Source organism: Rhinoraja longicauda, chromosome 30, assembly GCF_053455715.1.
Source record: "Rhinoraja longicauda isolate Sanriku21f chromosome 30, sRhiLon1.1, whole genome shotgun sequence".
In the NCBI taxonomy this organism is placed as follows: domain Eukaryota; kingdom Metazoa; phylum Chordata; class Chondrichthyes; order Rajiformes; family Arhynchobatidae; genus Rhinoraja; species Rhinoraja longicauda.
The window spans coordinates 27,936,027-27,955,887 of record NC_135982.1 but is presented as its reverse complement, the minus strand read 5'-3'; the positions used below and the strand labels follow the sequence as shown (position 1 = coordinate 27,955,887).

General features: G+C 50.6%; 1 protein-coding gene across 1 annotated transcript in view; it reads left to right on the top strand.

Moving 5' to 3' along the window:
• The first annotated feature begins 977 nt into the window (after nt 1-977).
• fhad1 (forkhead-associated (FHA) phosphopeptide binding domain 1) overlaps nt 978-19,861 on the top strand; it is an 86,413-nt gene continuing 67,529 nt past the window's right edge. The window contains exons 1-7 of the mRNA XM_078425151.1: nt 978-1,104; nt 2,944-3,112; nt 4,248-4,457; nt 12,235-12,493; nt 13,664-13,752; nt 14,766-14,999; nt 17,426-17,549. Coding sequence (XP_078281277.1) covers nt 3,002-3,112; nt 4,248-4,457; nt 12,235-12,493; nt 13,664-13,752; nt 14,766-14,999; nt 17,426-17,549 — 1,027 coding nt within the window. The 5' untranslated portion in view covers nt 978-1,104; nt 2,944-3,001. The remainder of the gene's footprint in view (nt 1,105-2,943; nt 3,113-4,247; nt 4,458-12,234; nt 12,494-13,663; nt 13,753-14,765; nt 15,000-17,425; nt 17,550-19,861) is intronic.

Here is a 19,861-nt window from a genome sequence, read left to right as displayed (position 1 = left end):
GCGTTTTTCAAACACTCAAAGACGCTTTACAGGGATTACTAAAAGATAGAGAAGAAAATAAACAGATAAGTAAACGAACAGAGAAAGGAGACAGAAGGTGAGGTGACGGTCAGTGGTTGAAGGCAGTGCTGAACAGGTGAGACTTCAGTGAAGTTTTAAATGTGGTGCGTGAGGAGGAGTCTCTGACGGTTTGGGGGTAGTGAGTTCCAGAGTGTGGGAGCAGCGATGGAGAAAGCCCTGTCCCCCCAGGATCTGAGTTTGGTCCGGATGTGGGGGGACAGGAGGTTGGCAGCAGCAGAGCGGAGGGTGCAGGTGGGAGTGTGCCTGTGGAGGAGGTCAGTCAGGTAGGATGGGGCCAGGTTATGGAGGGCTTTGTAGGTCATGAGGAGGATTTTGTACTGGATTCTCTGGGGGATGGGGAGCCAGTGGAGCTTGTAAAGGACGGGGGGTGATATGGTCACGGATCGGGGAGTGGGTGAGTAGGCGGGCAGCTGAGTTTTGAATGTATTGGAGTTTACTGATGATTTTTGATAATCATTTCTCTTCCCACTCCAGCGTCAACACCTCCACGATTCTACAAACCCCCCCTCGCCTTTCCCTATAATCAGACTCACCCCCCCCTCTTACCCCCACCTTCTCCCCATCTGCCTCCCCCCTCTTCCCCCTCCTCCCCTCTCTCCCTCCTTCTCCCCTCTTTCTCTCTCCCTCTCTCCCTCTCTCTCTCTCTCTCTCCCTCTCCCCCCTCCCTCTCTCTCCTTCCCTCCCTCCCTCCCCCCCTCTCTATCCCTCTCCATCTCTCTCCCTCCCCCTCCCCCTCTCTCCCTCCCTCTCTCTCTCTCTCTCTCCCTCTCCCCCCTCCATCTCTCTCCCTCCCCCTCCCCCACTCCCCTCTCCCTCTCTCTCCACTCTTTCTCTCTCCCTCTCTCCCTCTTTCTCTCCCCCCTTTCTCTCTCCTTCTTTCTCTCTCCCCTCCCCCCTCCCTCCCTCCCCCTCTCCCCCTCCCCCTCCCCCTGTCTCTCTGGGGCGTGTGTTGGAGCCGCTGTTACCATAGAGGCGGCGGGACGCGGCTCCAACACACGGGCGGAGCGGGGCTGCGGGCACGGGGTGAGCGCTGGTGGGGGGGGGGGGGGGGTAGAGTGTGGGGGGGGGGGGGGGGTAGAGTGTGGGGGGTGGGGGGGAGTGGGTGGGGGGAGTGTGTGGGTGGGGGGGGGGGGTTAGTGTGTGGGGGGTGGGGGGGAGTGTGTGGGTGGGGGGGGGAGTGGGTGGGGGGGAGTGTGTGGGGGGGTGGGGGGGGAGTGTGTGGGGGGTGGGGGGGAGTGTGTGGGTGGGGGGGAGTGTGTGGGTGGGGGGAGTGTGTGGGTGGGTGAGTGGTAATGGGTGGGTGGGTGGGGGGGAGTGTGTGGGTGGGTGGGTGGTAATGGGTGGGTGGGTGGGGTGAGTGAGTGTGTGGGTGGGTGGGGGTTAGTGTGTGGGGGTTAGTGTGTGGGTGGGTGGGGTGAGTGTGGGTGGGTGGGGGTTAGTGTGTGGGTGGGTGGGGGTTAGTGTGTGGGTGGGTGGGGGGGAGTGTGTGGGTGGGTGGGGGGGAGTGTGTGGGTGGGGGGGAGTGGGTGGGGGGAGTGTGTGGGGGGTGGGGGGGAGTGTGTGGGTGGGTGGGTGGGGGGGAGTGTGTGGGTGGGGGGAGTGTGTGGGTGGGTGGGGTGAGTGTGTGGGTGGGTGGGTGGTAATGGGTGGGTGGGTGGGAGTGTGTGGGTGGGGGGGAGTGTGTGGGTGGGTGGGTGGGTGGGGTGAGTGAGTGTGTGGGTGGGTGGGGGTTAGTGTGTGGGTGGGTGGGGGGGAGTGTGTGGGTGGGGGGGAGTGGGTGGGGGGAGTGTGTGGGTGGGTGGGGGGGAGTGTGTGGGTGGGTGGGTGAGGGGGAGTGTGTGGGTGGATGGGTGGGGTGAGTGTGGGTGGGTGGGGGTGTGTGTGGTTGGGTGGGGTTTGGGTGTGGATGGTTCTGGGTGAAAGTGGTTGGGTGGGGGGGTGGGTGTGTGGATGGGGGTGGCCATTAGGGTGGGATATGAGGGTGTGGGTGGGTTGGGAAGGTTGTATTGGGTCATTGGTGTTGGACATTATGTGGGGTGCAGATGAGGGAAGGCTTGGGTTGGGTGATGTATTGATGGTGGGCATTGGGGTGGGGACGAGGCAGTGGTTGGAGTGCGATATGGGACGCGTTAGTGGTGGACCTTGGGTAGGGTTGGAGATGAGGACATGTTGGGTTGGGTGTTGTAGTGGACATGCAAGTGCTCCTCGACTTACGATGGAGGTACGTTCCGATAAGCCCATCGTAAATCGAAAATATCATAAATCAAAATCGCATATTGCCAGCTGGGCAAAGATCAAAATTGGAAGTACGGTCTCTAAACGTGTATCGCGTTTGGCACCATTGTAAAGTTGAAATATCGTAAGTCGAGGAACATCTGTATTGGAGGTGGACTCTAGGTCGGGTTGGGGTTGAGGGTCTGGCTTTGCGGGGATCGTGGTCTAACACAGACTCCGGTGGGCCGAAGGGCCTTTCTCCACGCTGTATCTCTAAACTAAACTAGACTAAGATCACATATATTACATATAAATACAATCAAGTCAAACTCAAGGTGGAGCAAAGGGGAGGATACAGATATAGTTCTCAGCATCGTAGCGCACCAGTTCCACAGACAAAGTCCAATGTCCACAATGAGGTCGGGGTGAATGGGGCAGTACCCGAGCTTATGGAAGGGCCGTTCAGAAGCCTGATAACAGAGGGGAAGAAGCTGTTCGTGAGTCTGGTGGTGATCGCTTTCAAGCTTCTGTACCTTCTGACGGACGGGAGCGGGGAGAAGAAGGAATGACCAGGGTGGGACACGTCTTTGTAAACATTTTTCATGCAACTAACATACGGTCTAATACTGTACGTCTCTTCAACCACAGAACCGTATCCAGCTAGCGACTCCTATTCTTGTTAGGGTTCCGTAAGATTGGTTCACAGATGTCTGGAAACGGCATGAAGGGTTTTCTAAGAGGGTCCAGCTGCATCCATGTACTGAAAGCCAAGACAACGTGTATCGGCCGCATGGAGGACTCTGACCTGTGTTTGAAGGTGAGGTGTACCTGGTGTTAATAAGCCAAGGTCAAGTTCCTATTAAATCTCCCCCCCCCCCCCCCCCCCCTCTCCCTCACCTTAAACCTGTGGCCTTTGCTTCTCGATTCCCCTACTCTGGGCAAGAGACTCCATGCGTTTTCATCGACCTATTCCACTCATGGTTTTTCACCCAGAGAGTTGTGAATTTGTGGAATTCTCTGCCACAGAGGGCAGTGGAGGCCAAATCACTGGATGGATTTAAGAAAGAGTTAGATAGAGCTCTAGGGGCTAGCGGAATCAGGGGATATGGGGAGAAGGCAGGCACGGGTTGCTGATTGTGGATGATCACAATGAATGGCGGTGCTGGCTCAAAGGGCCAAATGGCCTCCTCCTGCACCTATTTTCTATGTTTCTATGTTTAACCCACCCCATCGAAAGGAAATAAACCGACCATTTCCCACATTTTGTCTTGTCTACTATCAGTAAAATGATCCCTTTTAGGACCAGTCTTGAGTCTGCACCCACATTGAGGAGCTCAACGTATAGCTTGTCAAACTTCTCTGGAGTATGCTTGCTCAAAGTGACCAACATTCGGTCATGCATGGTTAATTTTACAGACAGAACAAGTACCCGTTTTCCAACAAAAATAGTCAGCCAGACAACTCCAGGCAGTGGAAAGTAATCCTTGGCGTGCACCGACATTGTTGTGCTTTTCCTTCTGGTAAACCGAGCAGTGTAATGAAATGTGTCTAAATCGAGATGCAATATTTTTTTTAGATTTAGATTTAGAGATGCAACGCGGAAACAGGCCCTTCGGCCCACCGAGTCCGCGCCGCCCAGCGATCCCCGCACATTAACATTATCCTACACCCACCAGGGACAATTTTTACATTTACCCAGTCAATTAACCTACAAACCTGCACGTCTTTGGAGTGTGGGAGGAAACCGGAGATCTCAGAGAAAACCCACGCAGGTCACAGGAAGAACGTACAAACTCCGTACAGACGGCGCCCGTAGTCAGGATCGAACCTGAGTCTCCGGCGCTGCATTCGCTGTAAGGCAGCAACTCTACCGCTGCGCCACCGTGCCGCAAGAGAGACGGCACATGGATGCTGTTAAACGTTATCCTGGAATCTCTCTCTCTCTGTTTCAGCACGGGGGGATGGAGGAGCGCCACGCTCTGATCGAGCTGAGCGACTCGGAGAACTGCTTTGTTCTGCGGGACCTGAACTCCGTCAACGGGACCTTTGTCAACGACTGCCGCATCCAGAACGCAGCCGTGCGCCTGGCCCCGGGGGACATGATGCGCTTCGGGCTGGGAGGCGACGCCTACGAGCTGGTGCTGGACAACGCCGCGCCCACGGTGAGCGAGACCTCGCACGTTATAGGAGTAGGAATTGGCCGTCGAGTCCCACCTCGCCATTCAACCATGGCTGATCTCTAATCTCCTCGTCCCCTCTGTCTTCAGATGCAGTTTAATGTGGATAAGTGTGAGGTTATCCACTTTGGTGGTGAGAACAGGAAGGCAGAGTATTATCTGAATGGTGTCAAGTTAGGAAAAGGGGACGTGCAACGAGATCTGGGTGTCCTAGTGCATCAGTCACTGAAAGTCAACATGCAGGTACAGCAGGCAGTGAAGAAAGCTAATGGCATGTTGGCCTTTATGACAAGAGGAGTTGAGTATAGGAGTAAAGAGGTTCTTCTGCAGTTGTACAGGGCCCTGGTGAGACCGCACCTGGAGTACTGTGTGCAGTTTTGGTCTCCAAATTAGAGGAAGGACATTCTTGCTATTGAGGGCGTGCAGCCTAGGTTCACTAGGTTAATTCCCGGAATGGCGGGACTGTTGTATGTTGAAAGACTGGAGCGACTAGGCTGGAATTTAGAAGGATGAGAGGGGATCTTATTGAAACATGTAAGATTATTAAGGGATTGGACACGTTAGAGGCAGGAAACGTGTTCCCAATGTTGAGGGAGTCCAGAACCAGGGGCCACAGTTTAAGAATAAGGGGTAGACCATTTAGAATGGAGATGAGGAAAAACTTTTTCAGTCAGAGAGTTGTAAATCTGTGGAATTCTCTGCCTCAGAAGGCAGTGGAGGCCAATTCTCTGGTTGCTTTCAAGAGAGAGCTAGATAGAGCACTTAAGGATAGCAGAGTCAGTGGGTATGGGGAGAAGGCAGGAACGGGGTACTGATTGAGAATGATCAGCCATGATCACATTGAATGGCGGTGCTGGCTAGAAGGGCCGAATGGCCTACTCCTGCACCTATTGTCTATTGTCCCCATAACCCTTGACACCCGTTCTAATCAAGAATTTGTCTATCTCTACCATAACAATATCCACTGATATTTGAGCCTCCACAACCCACTGTGGCAATGAGTTCCACAGATTCATCACCCTCTGACTAGTTCCTCCTCGCCCCCTTTTTAAAAGAGCGCCCTTTAATTCTGAGGCTGTGACCTCTGGTCCTAGACTCTCCCACCAGTGGAAACATCCTTCCACATCCACTCTATCTATGCCTTTCATTATTCTGTAAGTTTCAATGAGGTCCCCCCTCAAACTTCTAAACTCCAGCGAGTACAGGCCCAGTGCTGACAGACGCTCATCATATGTTAACCCACTCATTCCTGGGATCGTTCTTGTAAACCTCCTCTGGACCCTCTCCAGAGCCGGCACATCCTTCCTCAGATATGGGGGAGGGATGGAGAGAGAGGGAATTCAAGGGTTACTTGAAATGAGAGAAATCAATATTCATATTGCTGGCTATGCTTACAATTATGACCTCAAACATCACCTATGCCTTCTATCCAGAGATGCTGCCTGACCCGCTGAGTTACTCCAGCATTTTGTGTTTATTCCCTGTGCATTGTTTCTCTTCTTAATTCTTAATCAGTGGGTCAGGCAGCATCTGTGGAGGAAATGGATAGGTGTCATTTTGGGTTGCGACCCTTCTTCAGACTTAAGACATAGCAGGGGAACAGGCCCTTCGGCCCACAATGTCTGTGCTGAACAAAGGACTTCAGGAAGCGAAGCGGTAGACATTCACGGCTCGCATTGCAAGTAGACACGGTTGAAAGCTTCAAATTCCAAGGAGTCAATAACACCAACAACTTGTCCTGGGTGGCCCATGTTGAAGCAATGGCCTTGAAAGCTCACCAATGCCTCATGTATATGTACACAGTGGACGGGCGTGCAGTGTAGGTTTACTAGGTTAATTCCCGGAATGGCGGGCAATCATATGTTGAAAGACTGGAGCGACTAGGCTTGTATACATTGGAATTTAGAAGGATGAGAGGAGATCTTATCGAAACGTATAAGATTATTAAGGGGTTGGACACGTTAGAGGCAGGAAACATGTTCCCAATGTTGGGGGAGTCCAGAACAAGGGGCCACAGTTTAAGAATAAGGGGTAGGCCATTTAGAACTGAGATGAGGAAAAACTCTTTCAGTCAGAGAGTTGTGAATCTGTGGAATTCTCTGCCTCAGAAGGCAGTGGAGGCCAATTCTCTGAATGCATTCAAGAGAGAGCTGGATAGAGCACTTAAGGATAGCGGAGTCAGGGGGTATGGGGGAGAAGGCAGGAACGGGGTACTGATTGAGAATGATCAGCCATGATCACATTGAATGGCGGTGCTGGCTCGAAGGGCCGAATGGCCTCCTCCTGCACCTATTGTCTATTGTCTATTGACGGCTCGATTGTAATCATGTAATGTCTTTCTGCTGACTTGCTAGCACATAACGTACCTTGGTAAACGTGACAATACATAGATACAGAGACAATAGGTGCAGGAGGAGGCCATTGGGCCCTTCGAGCCAGCATCGCCATTCAATATGATCATGGCTGATCATCCACAATCAGTAGCCCGTTCCTGCCCTCTCCCCATACCCCCTGATTCCGTAAGCCCTAAGAGCTCTATCTAACTCTCTTTTGAATGCAATAAACTAAACTCAAACTCAAAACATGAGACCACGAACCCTTTCATATCTGCCTGCACAAAATCCATGTCCCTCTCTTGCCTGCACATCCATGCACCTATCCGAATGTCTCTTATATTCCTTCTGAAGTTCTGTGAGACTGTCTTACTGCTCCCCCCCTGTGATTCCTGCTGCTAGCCTGTCTATTCCCTGCCTGCCTCAATGGCTCCCTCCAGCACTCTGCGTTAGTTTGGTTTAGTTTATTGTCATGTGTCCCGATGTACAATTAAAAACTGCAGATGCCGGTTTAAACCGAAGGTAGACACAAAATGCTGGAGTAACTCAGCGGGACAGGCGGCATCTCTGGAGAGAAGGAATGGGTGGCGTTTCGGGTCGAGACCCTTCTTCAGACTGATGTCAGATACAGATGTCCCGCCCACTCCCCTGACATCAGTCTGAAGAAGGGTCTCGACCGGAAACATCACCCATTCCTTCTCTCCAGAGATGCTGCCTGACCCGCTGAGTTACTCCAGCATTTTGTGTCTACCTACATTTAAAAGCTTTCTTGTTGTGTGCTAACCATCAGTGGAAAGGCAAAACATGATTAAAATCAACACACTTATTGCAAGATAAAGCCCGGTAGAGTCCGATCAAAGATAGTCCGAGGGTCACCAATGAGGTAGATGGGAGATCAGGACCACTCTCTAGTTGGTGAGAGGACGGTTCAGTTGCCTGATAACAGCCGGGAAGAAACTGTCCCTGAATCTGGAGGTGTGCGTTTTCACACTTCTGTACCTCTTGCCCGATGGGAGAGGGGAGAAGAGGGAGTGACCGGGGTGAGACTGGTCCTTGATGATGCTGCTGGCCTTGCCGAGGCAGCGTGAGGTGTAGATGGAGTCAATGGAAGGGAGGCTGGTTTGTGTGATGGTCTGGGCTGTGTCCACAACTCTCTGCAATTTCTTGTGGGTCTTGGATTGAGCTGTTCCCAAACCAAGCTGTGATGCATCGAGATAAAACACAGCTTGTACTGGGCTCAAGACTCCAGCAAGTGCAGATCCTTACCTCCTCACTACAGTATATTGTATGCATCGTGTCTCAATGACCTGATTTATTCTTCGGGTCTGTTCGAACAAGGATACAGTTCTCTGATTTACATCCCACATTTATGCTTTGATCAATCAATCTTTTGAAGCATTGTAGATTGTAGATAAAGCACTGTTTGATGTAAATGTGGCTTTTATCAATGTTGTTTTTATTGTCATGTGCAAAGTGCAATTAATTGGACATGTTGAGGCAAGAGTAGAAATAGCTAGATTAGTTCAATTTAGTTTCATGTAATGTGGCGGCTCGGTGGCGCAGTGGTAGAGTTGCTGCCTCACAGCGCTTGCAGCGCCAGAGACCCGGGTTCGATCCCGACTACGGGCGCCGTCAATAGACAATAGACAATAGACAATAGGTGCAGGAGGAGGCCATTCAGCTCTTCGAGCCAGCACCGCCATTCAATGCGATCATGGCTGATCACTCTCAATCAGTACCCCGTTCCTGCCTTCTCCCCATACCCCCTCACTCCGCTATCCTTAAGAGCTCTATCCAGCTCTCTCTTGAAAGCATCCAAGGAACTGGCCTCCACTGCCTTCTGAGGCAGAGAATTCCACACCTTCACCACTCTCTGACTGAAAAAGTTCTTCCTCATCTCCATTCTAAATGGCCTACCCCTTATTCTTAAACTGTGGCTCCTTGTTCTGGACTCCCCCAACATTGGGAACATGTTTCCTGCCTCTAATGTGTCCAATCCCCTAATTATCTTATATGTTTCAATAAGATCCCCCCTCATCCTTCTAAATTCCAGTGTATACAAGCCTAATTGCTCCAGCCTTTCAACATACGACAGTCCCACCATTCCGGGAATTAACCTAGTGAACCTACGCTGCACGCCCTCAATAGCAAGAATATCCTTCCTCAAATTTGGAGACCAAAACTGCACACAGTACTCCAGGTGCGGTCTCACCAGGGCCCGGTACAACTGTAGAAGGACCTCTTTGCTCCTATACTCAACCCCTCTTGTTATGAAGGCCAACATTCCATTGGCTTTCTTCACTGCCTGCTGTACCTGCATGCTTCCTTTCAGTGACTGATGCACTAGGACACCCAGATCTCGTTGAACATCCCCTCTTCCTAACTTGACACCATTCAGATAATAATCTGCCTTTCTATTCTTACTTCCAAAGTGAATAACCTCACACTTATCTACATTAAACTGCATCTGCCATGTATCATCCGCCCACTCACATAACCTGTCCAAGTCACCCTGCAGCCTTATTGCATCTTCCTCACAATTCACACTACCCCCCAGCTTAATATCATCTGCAAATTTGCTAATGGTACTTTTAATCCCTTCATCTAAGTCATTAATGTATATCGTAAATAGCTGGGGTCCCAGCACCGAACCTTGCGGTACCCCACTGGTCACTGCCTGCCATTCCGAAAGGGACCCATTTATCCCCACTCTTTGCTTTCTGTCTGTCAACCAATTTTCTATCCATGTCAGTACCCTGCCCCCAATACCATGTGCTCTAATTTTGCCCACTAATCTCCTATGTGGGACCCTGTCGAAGGCTTTCTGAAAGTCGAGGTACACCACATCCACTGACTCTCCCCTGTCAATTTTCCTAGTTACATCCTCAAAAAATTCCAGTAGATTTGTCAAGCATGATTTCCCCTTCGTAAATCCATGCTGACTCGGAATGATCCTGTTACTGCTATCCAAATGCTCAGCAATTTCGTCTTTTATAATTGACTCCAGCATCTTCCCCACCACTGATGTCAGACTAACCGGTCTATAATTACCCGTTTTCTCTCTCCCTCCTTTCTTAAAAAGTGGGATAACATTTGCTATCCTCCAATCCACAGGAACTGATCCTGAATCTATAGAACATTGAAAAATGATCTCCAATGCTTCCACTATTTCTAGAGCCACCTCCTTAAGTACCCTGGGATGCAGACCATCAGGCCCTGGGGATTTATCAGCCTTCAGTCCCATCAGTCTACCCAAAACCATTTCCTGCCTAATGTGGATTTCCTTCAGTTCCTCCATCACCCTAGGTTCTCCGGCCCCTAGAACATTTGGGAGATTGTGTGTATCTTCCTCAGTGAAGACAGATCCAAAGTAACGGTTTAACTCGTCTGCCATTTCTTTGTTCCCCATAATAAATTCCCCTGCTTCTGTCTTCAAGGGACCCACATTTGCCTTGACTATTTTTTTCCTCTTCACGTACTTAAAAAAACTTTTGCTATCCTCCTTTATATTATTGGCTAGTTTACCCTCGTACCTCATCTTTTCTCCCCGTATTGCCTTTTTAGTTAACTTTTGTTGCTCTTTAAAAGAGTCCCAATCCTCTGTCTTCCCACTCTTCTTTGCTATGTTATACTTCCTCTCCTTAATTTTTATGCTGTCCTTGACTTCCCTTGTCAGCCACAGGTGTCTCTTACTCCCCTTAGAGTCTTTCCGCCTCTTTGGGATAAATTGATCCTGCAACCTCTGCATTATTCCCAGGAATACCTGCCATTGCTGTTCTACCGTCTTCCCTGCTAGGGCCTCCTTCCAGTCAATTTTGGCCAGCTCCTGCCTCATGCCTCTGTAATCCCCTTTGCTATACTGTAATACTGACACTTCCGATTTTCCCTTCTGCCTTTCCATTTGCAGAGTAAAACTTATCATGTTGTGATCACTGCCTCCTAATGGCTCTTTTACCTCTAGTCCCCTTATCAGATCAGGATCATTACACAACACTAAATCCAGAATTGCCTTCTCCCTGGTAGGCTCCAGTACAAGCTGTTCTAAGAATCCATCTCGAAGGCACTCTACAAACTCTCTTTCCTGGGGTCCATTTCCAACCTGATTTTCCCAGTCTACCTGCATGTTGAAATCTCCCATAACCACCGTAGCATTACATTTGTGACACGCCAATTTTATCTCCTGATTCAACTTGCACCCTATGTCGAGGCTACTGTTTGGGGGCCTATAGATAACTCCCATTAGGGTCTTTTTACCCTTACAATTCCTCATTTCTATCCATACTGATTCAACATCTCCTGATTCTATGTCACCCCTTGCAAGGGAATGAATATCATTCCTTACCAGCAGAGCAACCCCATCCCCTCTGCCCACCTGTCTATCTTTTCTATACGTTGTGTACCCCTGAATATTCAGTTCCCAGCCCTGGTCCTCTTGTAGCCATGTCTCAGTGATCCCTACAACATCATACTTGCCCATGACTAACTGAGCCTCAAGCTCATCCACTTTATATTTTTAAACTACGCGCATTTAAGTACAACACCTTAACTTCTGTATTCACCTCCCCTCTCACATCGGTCACAAATGGCCCTGCCCTTAATCTCTTTTCCCCTCTAGAACTTCTGTTCCCATTCTTCCGAGAGTCTTCTGCAATATCTCCTGTATTCCCTTTAACCTCATCTTCATATTCACAATTTGTTAACCCCTCCCCCCCACTACTTAGTTTAAAGCCACAGGTGTCGCACTAGCAAACCTGCCTGCCAGAATGTTTGTCCCCCTGCTGTTAAGATGTAACCCGTCCCTTTTGTACAAGTCACCCCTAGCCCAGAAGACATCCCAGTGGTCCAGAAATTTAAATCCCTGCTCTCTGCACCAGCCATAAATTCATACCCTCTATCTCTCTGTTCCTGGCCTCACCAGCACGAGGTACCGGTAGCAGTCCAGAGGTATACAATTTACCCAGTCAATTAACCTACATACCTGCACGTCTTTGGAGTGTGGGAGGAAACCGAAGATCTCGGAGAAAACCCACGCAGGTCACGGGGAGAACGTACAAACTCCGTACAGACGGCGCCTGTAGTCAGGATCGAACCTGAGTCTCCGGCGCTGCATTCGCTGTAAGGCGGCAACTCTACCACTGCGCCACCGTGCCAAAAACAGGGATGTAATGCTGAGGCACTCGAGTTGGTGAGAGGACGGTTCAGTTGCCTGATAACAGCCGGGAAGAAACTGTCCCTGAATCTGGAGGTGTGCGTTTACACACTTCTGTACCTCTTGCCCGATGGGAGAGGGGAGGAGAGGGAGTGGCCGGGGTGCAGATAAAGGTGAAAGGATAAAGCCAGGATAAGGGAGGCAATGTTGGACGTGTTTGTGAGGAGATGCTTTGCAGGATGTCTCCACGCGTGGTCATTGCCTGTGTCTCTGCCCACAGGTGCTGTGCCCACCAGTGACCCAGCGCTCGGCTTGGCCAGGGCACCTCCAGCTCATCGGGTCCTACTCCCCCTCGCCAGTGGCCCCGCAGTTGCCAGCGCTGCCCGCCCACAGCTCTGCCAGCACGCCGGGCGGCCTGGTGCAAGGAGGGGGTGGCAACGTTCCCCACCCACCCCTGCGGATACGGGCATCCAGCGCGGGCAGCAGGAGGGTGGTGACCGCCTACTGCACTGACCAGGGCGGCAGCCCCTTCACACGAGGTACCGGCCGCTCAATACACACACCCCATATCAATGCACTCACACCGCGCCGAGACACAGGTAACTCAGCGGGACAGGCAGCAGCTCAGGAGAGAAGGAACGGGTGACGTTTCGGGTCGAGACCCTTCTTCAGACTGATGTCAGGGGAGGGGGAGGGTCCATCTTGCCCCTGTTGACCAGGTGCCCCTTCTACACGAGTCTCACCGGCCTGAGTTTGGCCCATATTCCTCTAAACCTGTCCTATCCATGTATCTGTCCAAATACATTTGTCTTTTAAACAAATGTCTTTTAAACTTTTAAACATTTTAAACATTAAACATTAACCCTTCCTTTGTCCCGCCCCCCTGACATCAGTCTGAAGAAGGATCTCGACCCGAAACGTCGCCCATTCCTTCTCTCCCGAGATGCTGCCCGACCTGCTGAGTTACTCCAGCATTTTGTGAATAAACACCTTCGATTTGTACCAGCATCTGCAGTTATTTTCTTAAACATTGTGATAGTCCCTGCCTCAACTACCTCCCCTGGCAGCTCGTTCCATACACCCACCACCCACTGTGTGTAAACGTTACCCCTCAGGTTCCTATTGAATCTTTTCCCCTCTCACCTTAAACCTTTGTCCTCTGGTTCTTGACCCCCCCTGCTCTGGGCAATAGATGGTATTGGATAGCAGGCAAACGATAGCGATTCACTGTACCTCGACACGCGTGACAATGAATAAACCTAAACCTGATCCATGGCCAGTGCCACCGTGGTTAAACCCGCCCCCTCCCCTGACATCAGTCTGAAGAAGAGTGCTGGAGTAACTCAACGGGTCAGGCAGCATCGAGAGAGAGAAAAGGAATGGGTGACGTTTCACGTTTCAGGTCGAGACCCTTCTTCAGACTGATGTCAGGGGACGCCCGTATCCCCTGACATCAGTCTGAAGAAAGGTCTTGACCTGAAACGTCACCCATTCCTTCTCTCCCGAGATGCTGCCTGACCCGCTGAGTGACTCCAGCATTTTGTGTCCACCTTCGATTTAGACCAGCATCTGCAGTTCTTTCCTACTGATTGCATTATGTCCCTACTTTCTCTGAGGCGCTGGCTGTGCAAGGTGTTTAGTGTGGAGGGTCGCGGAGGTGCTGTCGACCATCGGTGTTGACCATGATGTTTGCACTCTTCCTGTCCTAGGGGCTTGGATCAACACACCAGGCCGCTCCATGGGGAATGGACCTCCCTTACCCACCGCACAGAGTCTGGAGCTACTCCTGCAAGACAAGGTCAGCTTTGTCCACCATTCCTGTTCCTCTTCCCACAGGGACGGCCTGACCTGCTGAGTGTTGCCAACATTTTCTACTTTTTATTTTGAGTCACGAATCCGAACGCGGATTTAGTACAGCATAGGAACAGCCCTTCGGCCCATCAGGTCCCTGCTGGTCATGAGGCCATTCTACACTCATCCTTATAAAAGGACTGGACAAGCTAGATGCAGGAAAAAAATGTTCCCAATGTTGGGGGAGTCCAGAACCAGGGGCCCCACACAGTCTAAGAATAAAGGGGAGGCCATTTAAAAGTGAGGTGAGAAGAAACTTTTTCACCCAGAGAGTTGTGAATTTGTGGAATTCTCTGCCACAGAGGGCAGTGGAGGCCAATTCACTGGATGAATTTAAAAGAGAGTTAGATAGAGCTCTAGGGGCTAGTGGAATCAAGGGATATGGGGAGAAGTTGGGCACGGGTTACTGATTGTGGATGATCAGCTACGATCACAATGAATGGCGGTGCTGACTCAAAGGGCCAAATGGCCTCCTCCTGCACCTATTGTCTATGTTTCTATCCACCAACATGTGGTCCATGTCCCTAGTTTAGTTTACTTGTTTTCTTGAGTTCTCCTGAGTTCTCTCGAGTTCTCTTGAGTTTAGAGATGTAACATGGCAACAGGCCCTTCTGCCCACTGAGTCCATGCTGATCATTGATCTCCCGACCCCACTAGTTCCATGTTATCCCACTTTCTCATCCACTCCTGACACACTAGGGGTAACTTTACCAACGCCAATTAACCTCCAAACCCGCACGTCTCTGGGATGTGGGTGGAACCTGGAGCACCCGGAGAAAACCCACGCGGTCCCAGGAAGAACGTGCAAACTCCACCTACTCAGCGTCCATGGGTGTGATGAGAGTGTGAGGCGGCAACTCGACCGACCGAACCACCGTGCCGCCCTAACTCCTGTTAACCCTTTAATTTAAGTTTTGGAATTAACTTTAATAATGGTCTTTCTTCATGCATTCCACACAGGACCAGCAGATCGTGAGATTGCAGGGTGAGATTAGCCGTCTGGCTGATGTTGAGAGCAAGTCCAAGTACAAAGAGAGCATCGTCGCCAGTCTGCGAGACGAAGTTGCAGGCTTGAAGCATCAGCTGTCCCAGGTGGATCACACTCGGGATGAGCACGAGATCACACAGCATTTGATCACACTTGGCCATGAGATAGAGACCAAGAGGCAGGAGATTGAGACTTTGAAAGACCAGGTAGGTCGTTGGTGCTGTTCTCCAAAGCGTTTACTGCCATTGTGTAAAACAGCTGGAGGAACTCAATGAGGTCAGGCAGCATCTTTTTTAGTTTAGTTTAGATCAGTCTGAAGAAGGGTCTCGACCCGAAACGTCACCCATTCTTTTCCTCCCGAGATGCTGCCTGACCCACTGAGTTACATTTTGTGTCTACCAGCATCTTGTTTAGTTTAGATTTACAGCGTGGAAACAGGCTCTTCAGTCCATCAAGTCCGCGCCGGCCAGCGATCCCCGCACACTAACACTATCCCACACACACTAGGGACATTATATTTATACCGAGCCAATTAACCTGCAAACCTGCACGTCTTTGGAGTGTGGGAGGAAACCGAAGATCTCGGAGAAAACCCACGCAGGTCACGGGGAGAATGTACAAACTCCGTACAGACAGCCCCCTTAGTCAGGATCGAAACGTATAAGATTATTAAGGGGTTGGACACGTTAGAGGCAGGAAACATGTTCCCAATGTTGGGGGAGTCCAGAACAAGGGGCTACAGTTTAAGAATAAGGGGTAGGCCATTTAGAACTGAGATGAGGAAAAACCTTTTCAGTCAGAGAGTTGTGAATCTGTGGAATTCTCTGCCTCAAAAGGCAGTGGAGGCCAATTCTCTGAATGCATTCAAGAGAGAGCTAGATAGAGCTCTTAAGGATAGCGGAGTCAGGGGGTATGGGGAGAAGGCAGGAACGGGGTACTGATTGAGAATGATCAGCCATGATCACATTGAATGGTGGTGCTGGCTCGAAGGGCCGAATGGCCTCCTCCTGCACCTATTGTCTATTGTCTATTGACTATAGTAATCTAGTGGACTTTGAAATACTGCAACTGAAATAAAATTGGTGTCTCTAGTGATTTTGGGCACCCGGGGTCAGTGTTACCCAGGGCTTTGTCCTCACACTATCTTTAAATTGTCGAACAGCAGATCTTGCATTCACCATTCATCCTGATATTATTTCTTTTTGGGGACGAGAAATATCTCTGGAAAAGATATTTACACAATGCTAGAATTAAATACTCAGTTTTCATTTCATGTTGTCCATCTTTCACTGCGCCTCACTTGGCAGTCAGCATGTTTATGATTCACATCTGCGGCCTTCAGGATGGGGCATTAGAGAATTTTATGTGCGCAGGTGAATGCACACGCTCGCACGCATACACGCACTCCACACCGTCACACACACAGTCATACATACATACACCACGCACACACAACACACACAGTCTCACGCATGCATGCGCACCATGCACATAGTCTCACACACACGCAACACACACGCAACACACACACAACACACACGCAGTCACACATGCAATCACACACACACAATACAATACAATATATTTTTATTGTCATCGTACATGGAGGGGTACAACAGGATTGGGAATGCGCCTCCCATACGATGCAATAATTTAATTAGCTAGTCAGTATTAATTTAAACAACCCAACGAAACAAATTGTAACAGTTTTAAACAGAATAAAGTGCAAGTAGATCTGTGCCGGTTCACTGTGCGATGTGACCATCCGGCTCAGCAGGACCGGTTCATAGCAGCTATGGCCCTGGGGATGAAGCTGTTCCTGAGTCTGGAGGTGCGGGCGTAGAAGGCCTTGTATCGTCTGCCCGATGGAAGGAGTTTGAACAGACTGTTGCAGGGGTGTGAAGAGTCTTTGTGGATGCTGGTGGCTTTTCTGAGGCATCGTGTGTTGTAGATGCCCTCCAAGGCTGGTAGCTGTGTTCCGATGGTCCTCTGAGCTCTGTGGGCTACCCGCTGAAGAGCTTTCCTCTCTGCCTCCGTGCAGCTGAGGTACCACACAGGGATGCCATGCGTTAGGATGCTCTCTATGGTGTAGCGGCAGAAGGTCGTCAGCAGCTGTTGGGGTAGACCAGACTTCTTCAGTGTTCTCAGGTAGAACAGTCGTTGCTGTGCCTTCTTGACCAGCGCAGCAGTGTTATTGGACCATGTTAGGTCCTCCGAAAAGGCCCAGAAACTTGAAGCTAGACACTCTCTCTCACACTGTCCCCGTTGATAAAGATCGGGGCATATTCCCTGTTATGTGACCTACGGAAGTTGATGATCAGCTCCTTGGTCTTGGTGGTATTTAGGGACAGGTTGTTATCAGAGCACCAGTCTGCCAGGTTCTGCACCTCCGCTTTGTATTTTACACAAAATGCTGGAGTAACTCAGCGGGACAGGCAGCATCTCTGGAGATGAGGAATAGGTGACGTTTCGTGGCAGAACTGTTCTTTAGACTGAAAGATAGAGAAGGCCAGAACAAAATCGGGGCTGGCAGTCACATTTGCGATGTCCAGTGCTACACGGGTGGTCGTGGGCAGTGGGAGCCTCTGGTCCACGGAGGATCAATGATCATGGTCTCACTCTCCTCTCCCAGATCACCAAGCTTCAGAAGGGCTCCAGCGAGGTGATGCGCCATTCCCTCACCGACAGAGACCTGGAGATTGCCCGCCTCAGGAGCGAGGGTGAGCAGCTGAAGAAAGACAATAACATCATCACAGGTAGGCGAGCACATCACCCACTCTGTTGGTCAATGCCCTCGTCCAGTGCTAGTCATGCAGCGTGGGAAAAGGCCCTTCAGCCCAACCTGCCCACACCGACTGGAGGGCAACACACTGGGGCGGCGGGTGGAGCTGCTGCCTCGCGGCGCCAGAGACCCAGGTTCAATCCTGACCTCAGCTCCCGTCTGTATAATAATAATAATAATAATATATTTATTTTATATAGCGCCTTATCACATGCTCAAAGCGCTTTACAAATACATTTAACATAAAGACAAACAGACAAACTATCCTGACGGAAAAGCGGCGAATACTCAACGCCAGCGTCCTCTCACGTCAGGGTCCGGCAGCAGACATCAAAAAGCACAAGACACACAGATACAATTTTTTACACAAAACAGCCATCACAGTGATTGCTCTAGGCACACCCTCACTGTGATGGAAGGCAAAGTCTTATCTCCTCCTCATTCTTCTCCCGTGGCGCCACGAGGCAGTCGAGGCTCCCAACCCCTTGAAGCCCCCACCGGGCGATGTAAAGTCCCAGGGCCGAGCCACGCAGGGCGATGAGAGTCCTGAGCCCCCTCCGGGCGATGTAAAGTGCTGCGGCCAGGCCACGCAGGGCGATGAAGGGCCTGCGGGCAGGTTGATCGTACCTCGCGCTTCGGGGCGGTTGAAGCTGCTACGGCTGGAGCTCCCAAAAGCCGGTCGCCAGCCAGGGACCTGCAAACTCCCGATGTTGCGGTCTGCAGGGCCCACGGCCGAAGCCTCCGAGATGGTAAGTCCAGGCCCTGCGACCGGAGTCTTCGAGGTCGATCCCAGCTGGAGGCCGCCGACTCCACGATGTTAGGCCGTAGCGCGAACGGAGATACGACACGGTAAAGGTCGCATCTCCGTTGAGGAGGAGATTGAAAAAAAGGTTTCCCCCAACCCCCCCACCACCCCCCCACATACACAGAATTAATAATAAAACAAAACGTACATTTAAGAACGACAATGACAAAAAAACACACAAAAAAAACGGAGAGACTGCCGGTGAGCCACAGCTGCAGAACACAGCCACGCCCCGTATGGAGTTTGTACGTGACTAGAAGGAAGGCAGATTCAATGCTGGTATTTATATCAAGAGGACTGGAATACAAAAACAGGGATGCAATGCTGAGGTGCTATAAGGCGCTGGTTAGGCCGCCATTGGAGTAGTGTGAGCAAATTTGGTCCCCGTATCTGAGGAAGGATGTGCTGGCTCTGGAGAGGGTCCAGAGAGTGCTTTTCAATGGGAGGATGAGTTAACATTGTGCTCTCCTGAGAAAAGCTGGTCAGAAATAGACCAAATTAGTCATCATCAGACTGGGGCAAGCAGGCTGTATTGGCCAAGTGGGAACATAGAGTGAAAACAGGCCCAACTTGCCCACACCGGCCAACATGCCCCATCTACACTAGTCCCACCTGTCCACACCGGCCAACATGCCCCATCTACACTAGTCCCACCTGCCCACACCGGCCAACATGCCTCATCTACACTAGTCCCACCTGCCCACACCGGCCAACATGCCCCATCTACACTAGTCCCACCTGTCCACACCGACCAACATGCCCCATCTACATTAGTCCCACCTGCCTGCGATTGGCCCATATCCTCCAAACCTGTCCTATCCATATACGTGTCTAAATGTTTCTTAAACTTTCCGACAGTCCCTGCCTCTACTACCTCCTCCCTGACTCTGGGGAAGAGACTGTGCGTTTATCCGATCTATTCATCGAAACACAGAAAATAGGTGCAGGAGGAGGCCATTCGGCCCTTCGAGCCAGCACCGCCATTAATTGTGATCATGGCTGATCATCCACAATCAGTAACCCGTGCCTGCCTTCTCCCCATATCCCTTGATTCCACTAGCCCCTAGAGCTCTATCTAACTCTCTTTTAAATTCATCCAGTGAATTGGCCTCCACTGCCCTCTGTGGCAGAGAATTGCACCAATTCATAACAAACTCTCTGGGTGAAAAAGTTTCTTCTCACCTCAGTTTTAAATGGCCTCCCCTTTATTCCTAGACTGTGTGGCCCCTGGTTCTGGACTCCCCCCAACATTGGGAACATTTTTCCTGCATCTAGCTTGTCTAGTCCTTTTATAATTTTAAACGTCTCTATAAGATCCCCTCTCATCCTTCTAAACTCCAGCGAATACAAGCCCAGTCTTTCCAATCTTTCCTCACAGACAGTCCCGCCATCCCCTCATGATTTTGTACAGCTCTATAAGATCTGTAAGGCACGTTAGGCCTTGGCTGAAGTTCACGCTGGGTTTGATGTTAATGTGACAG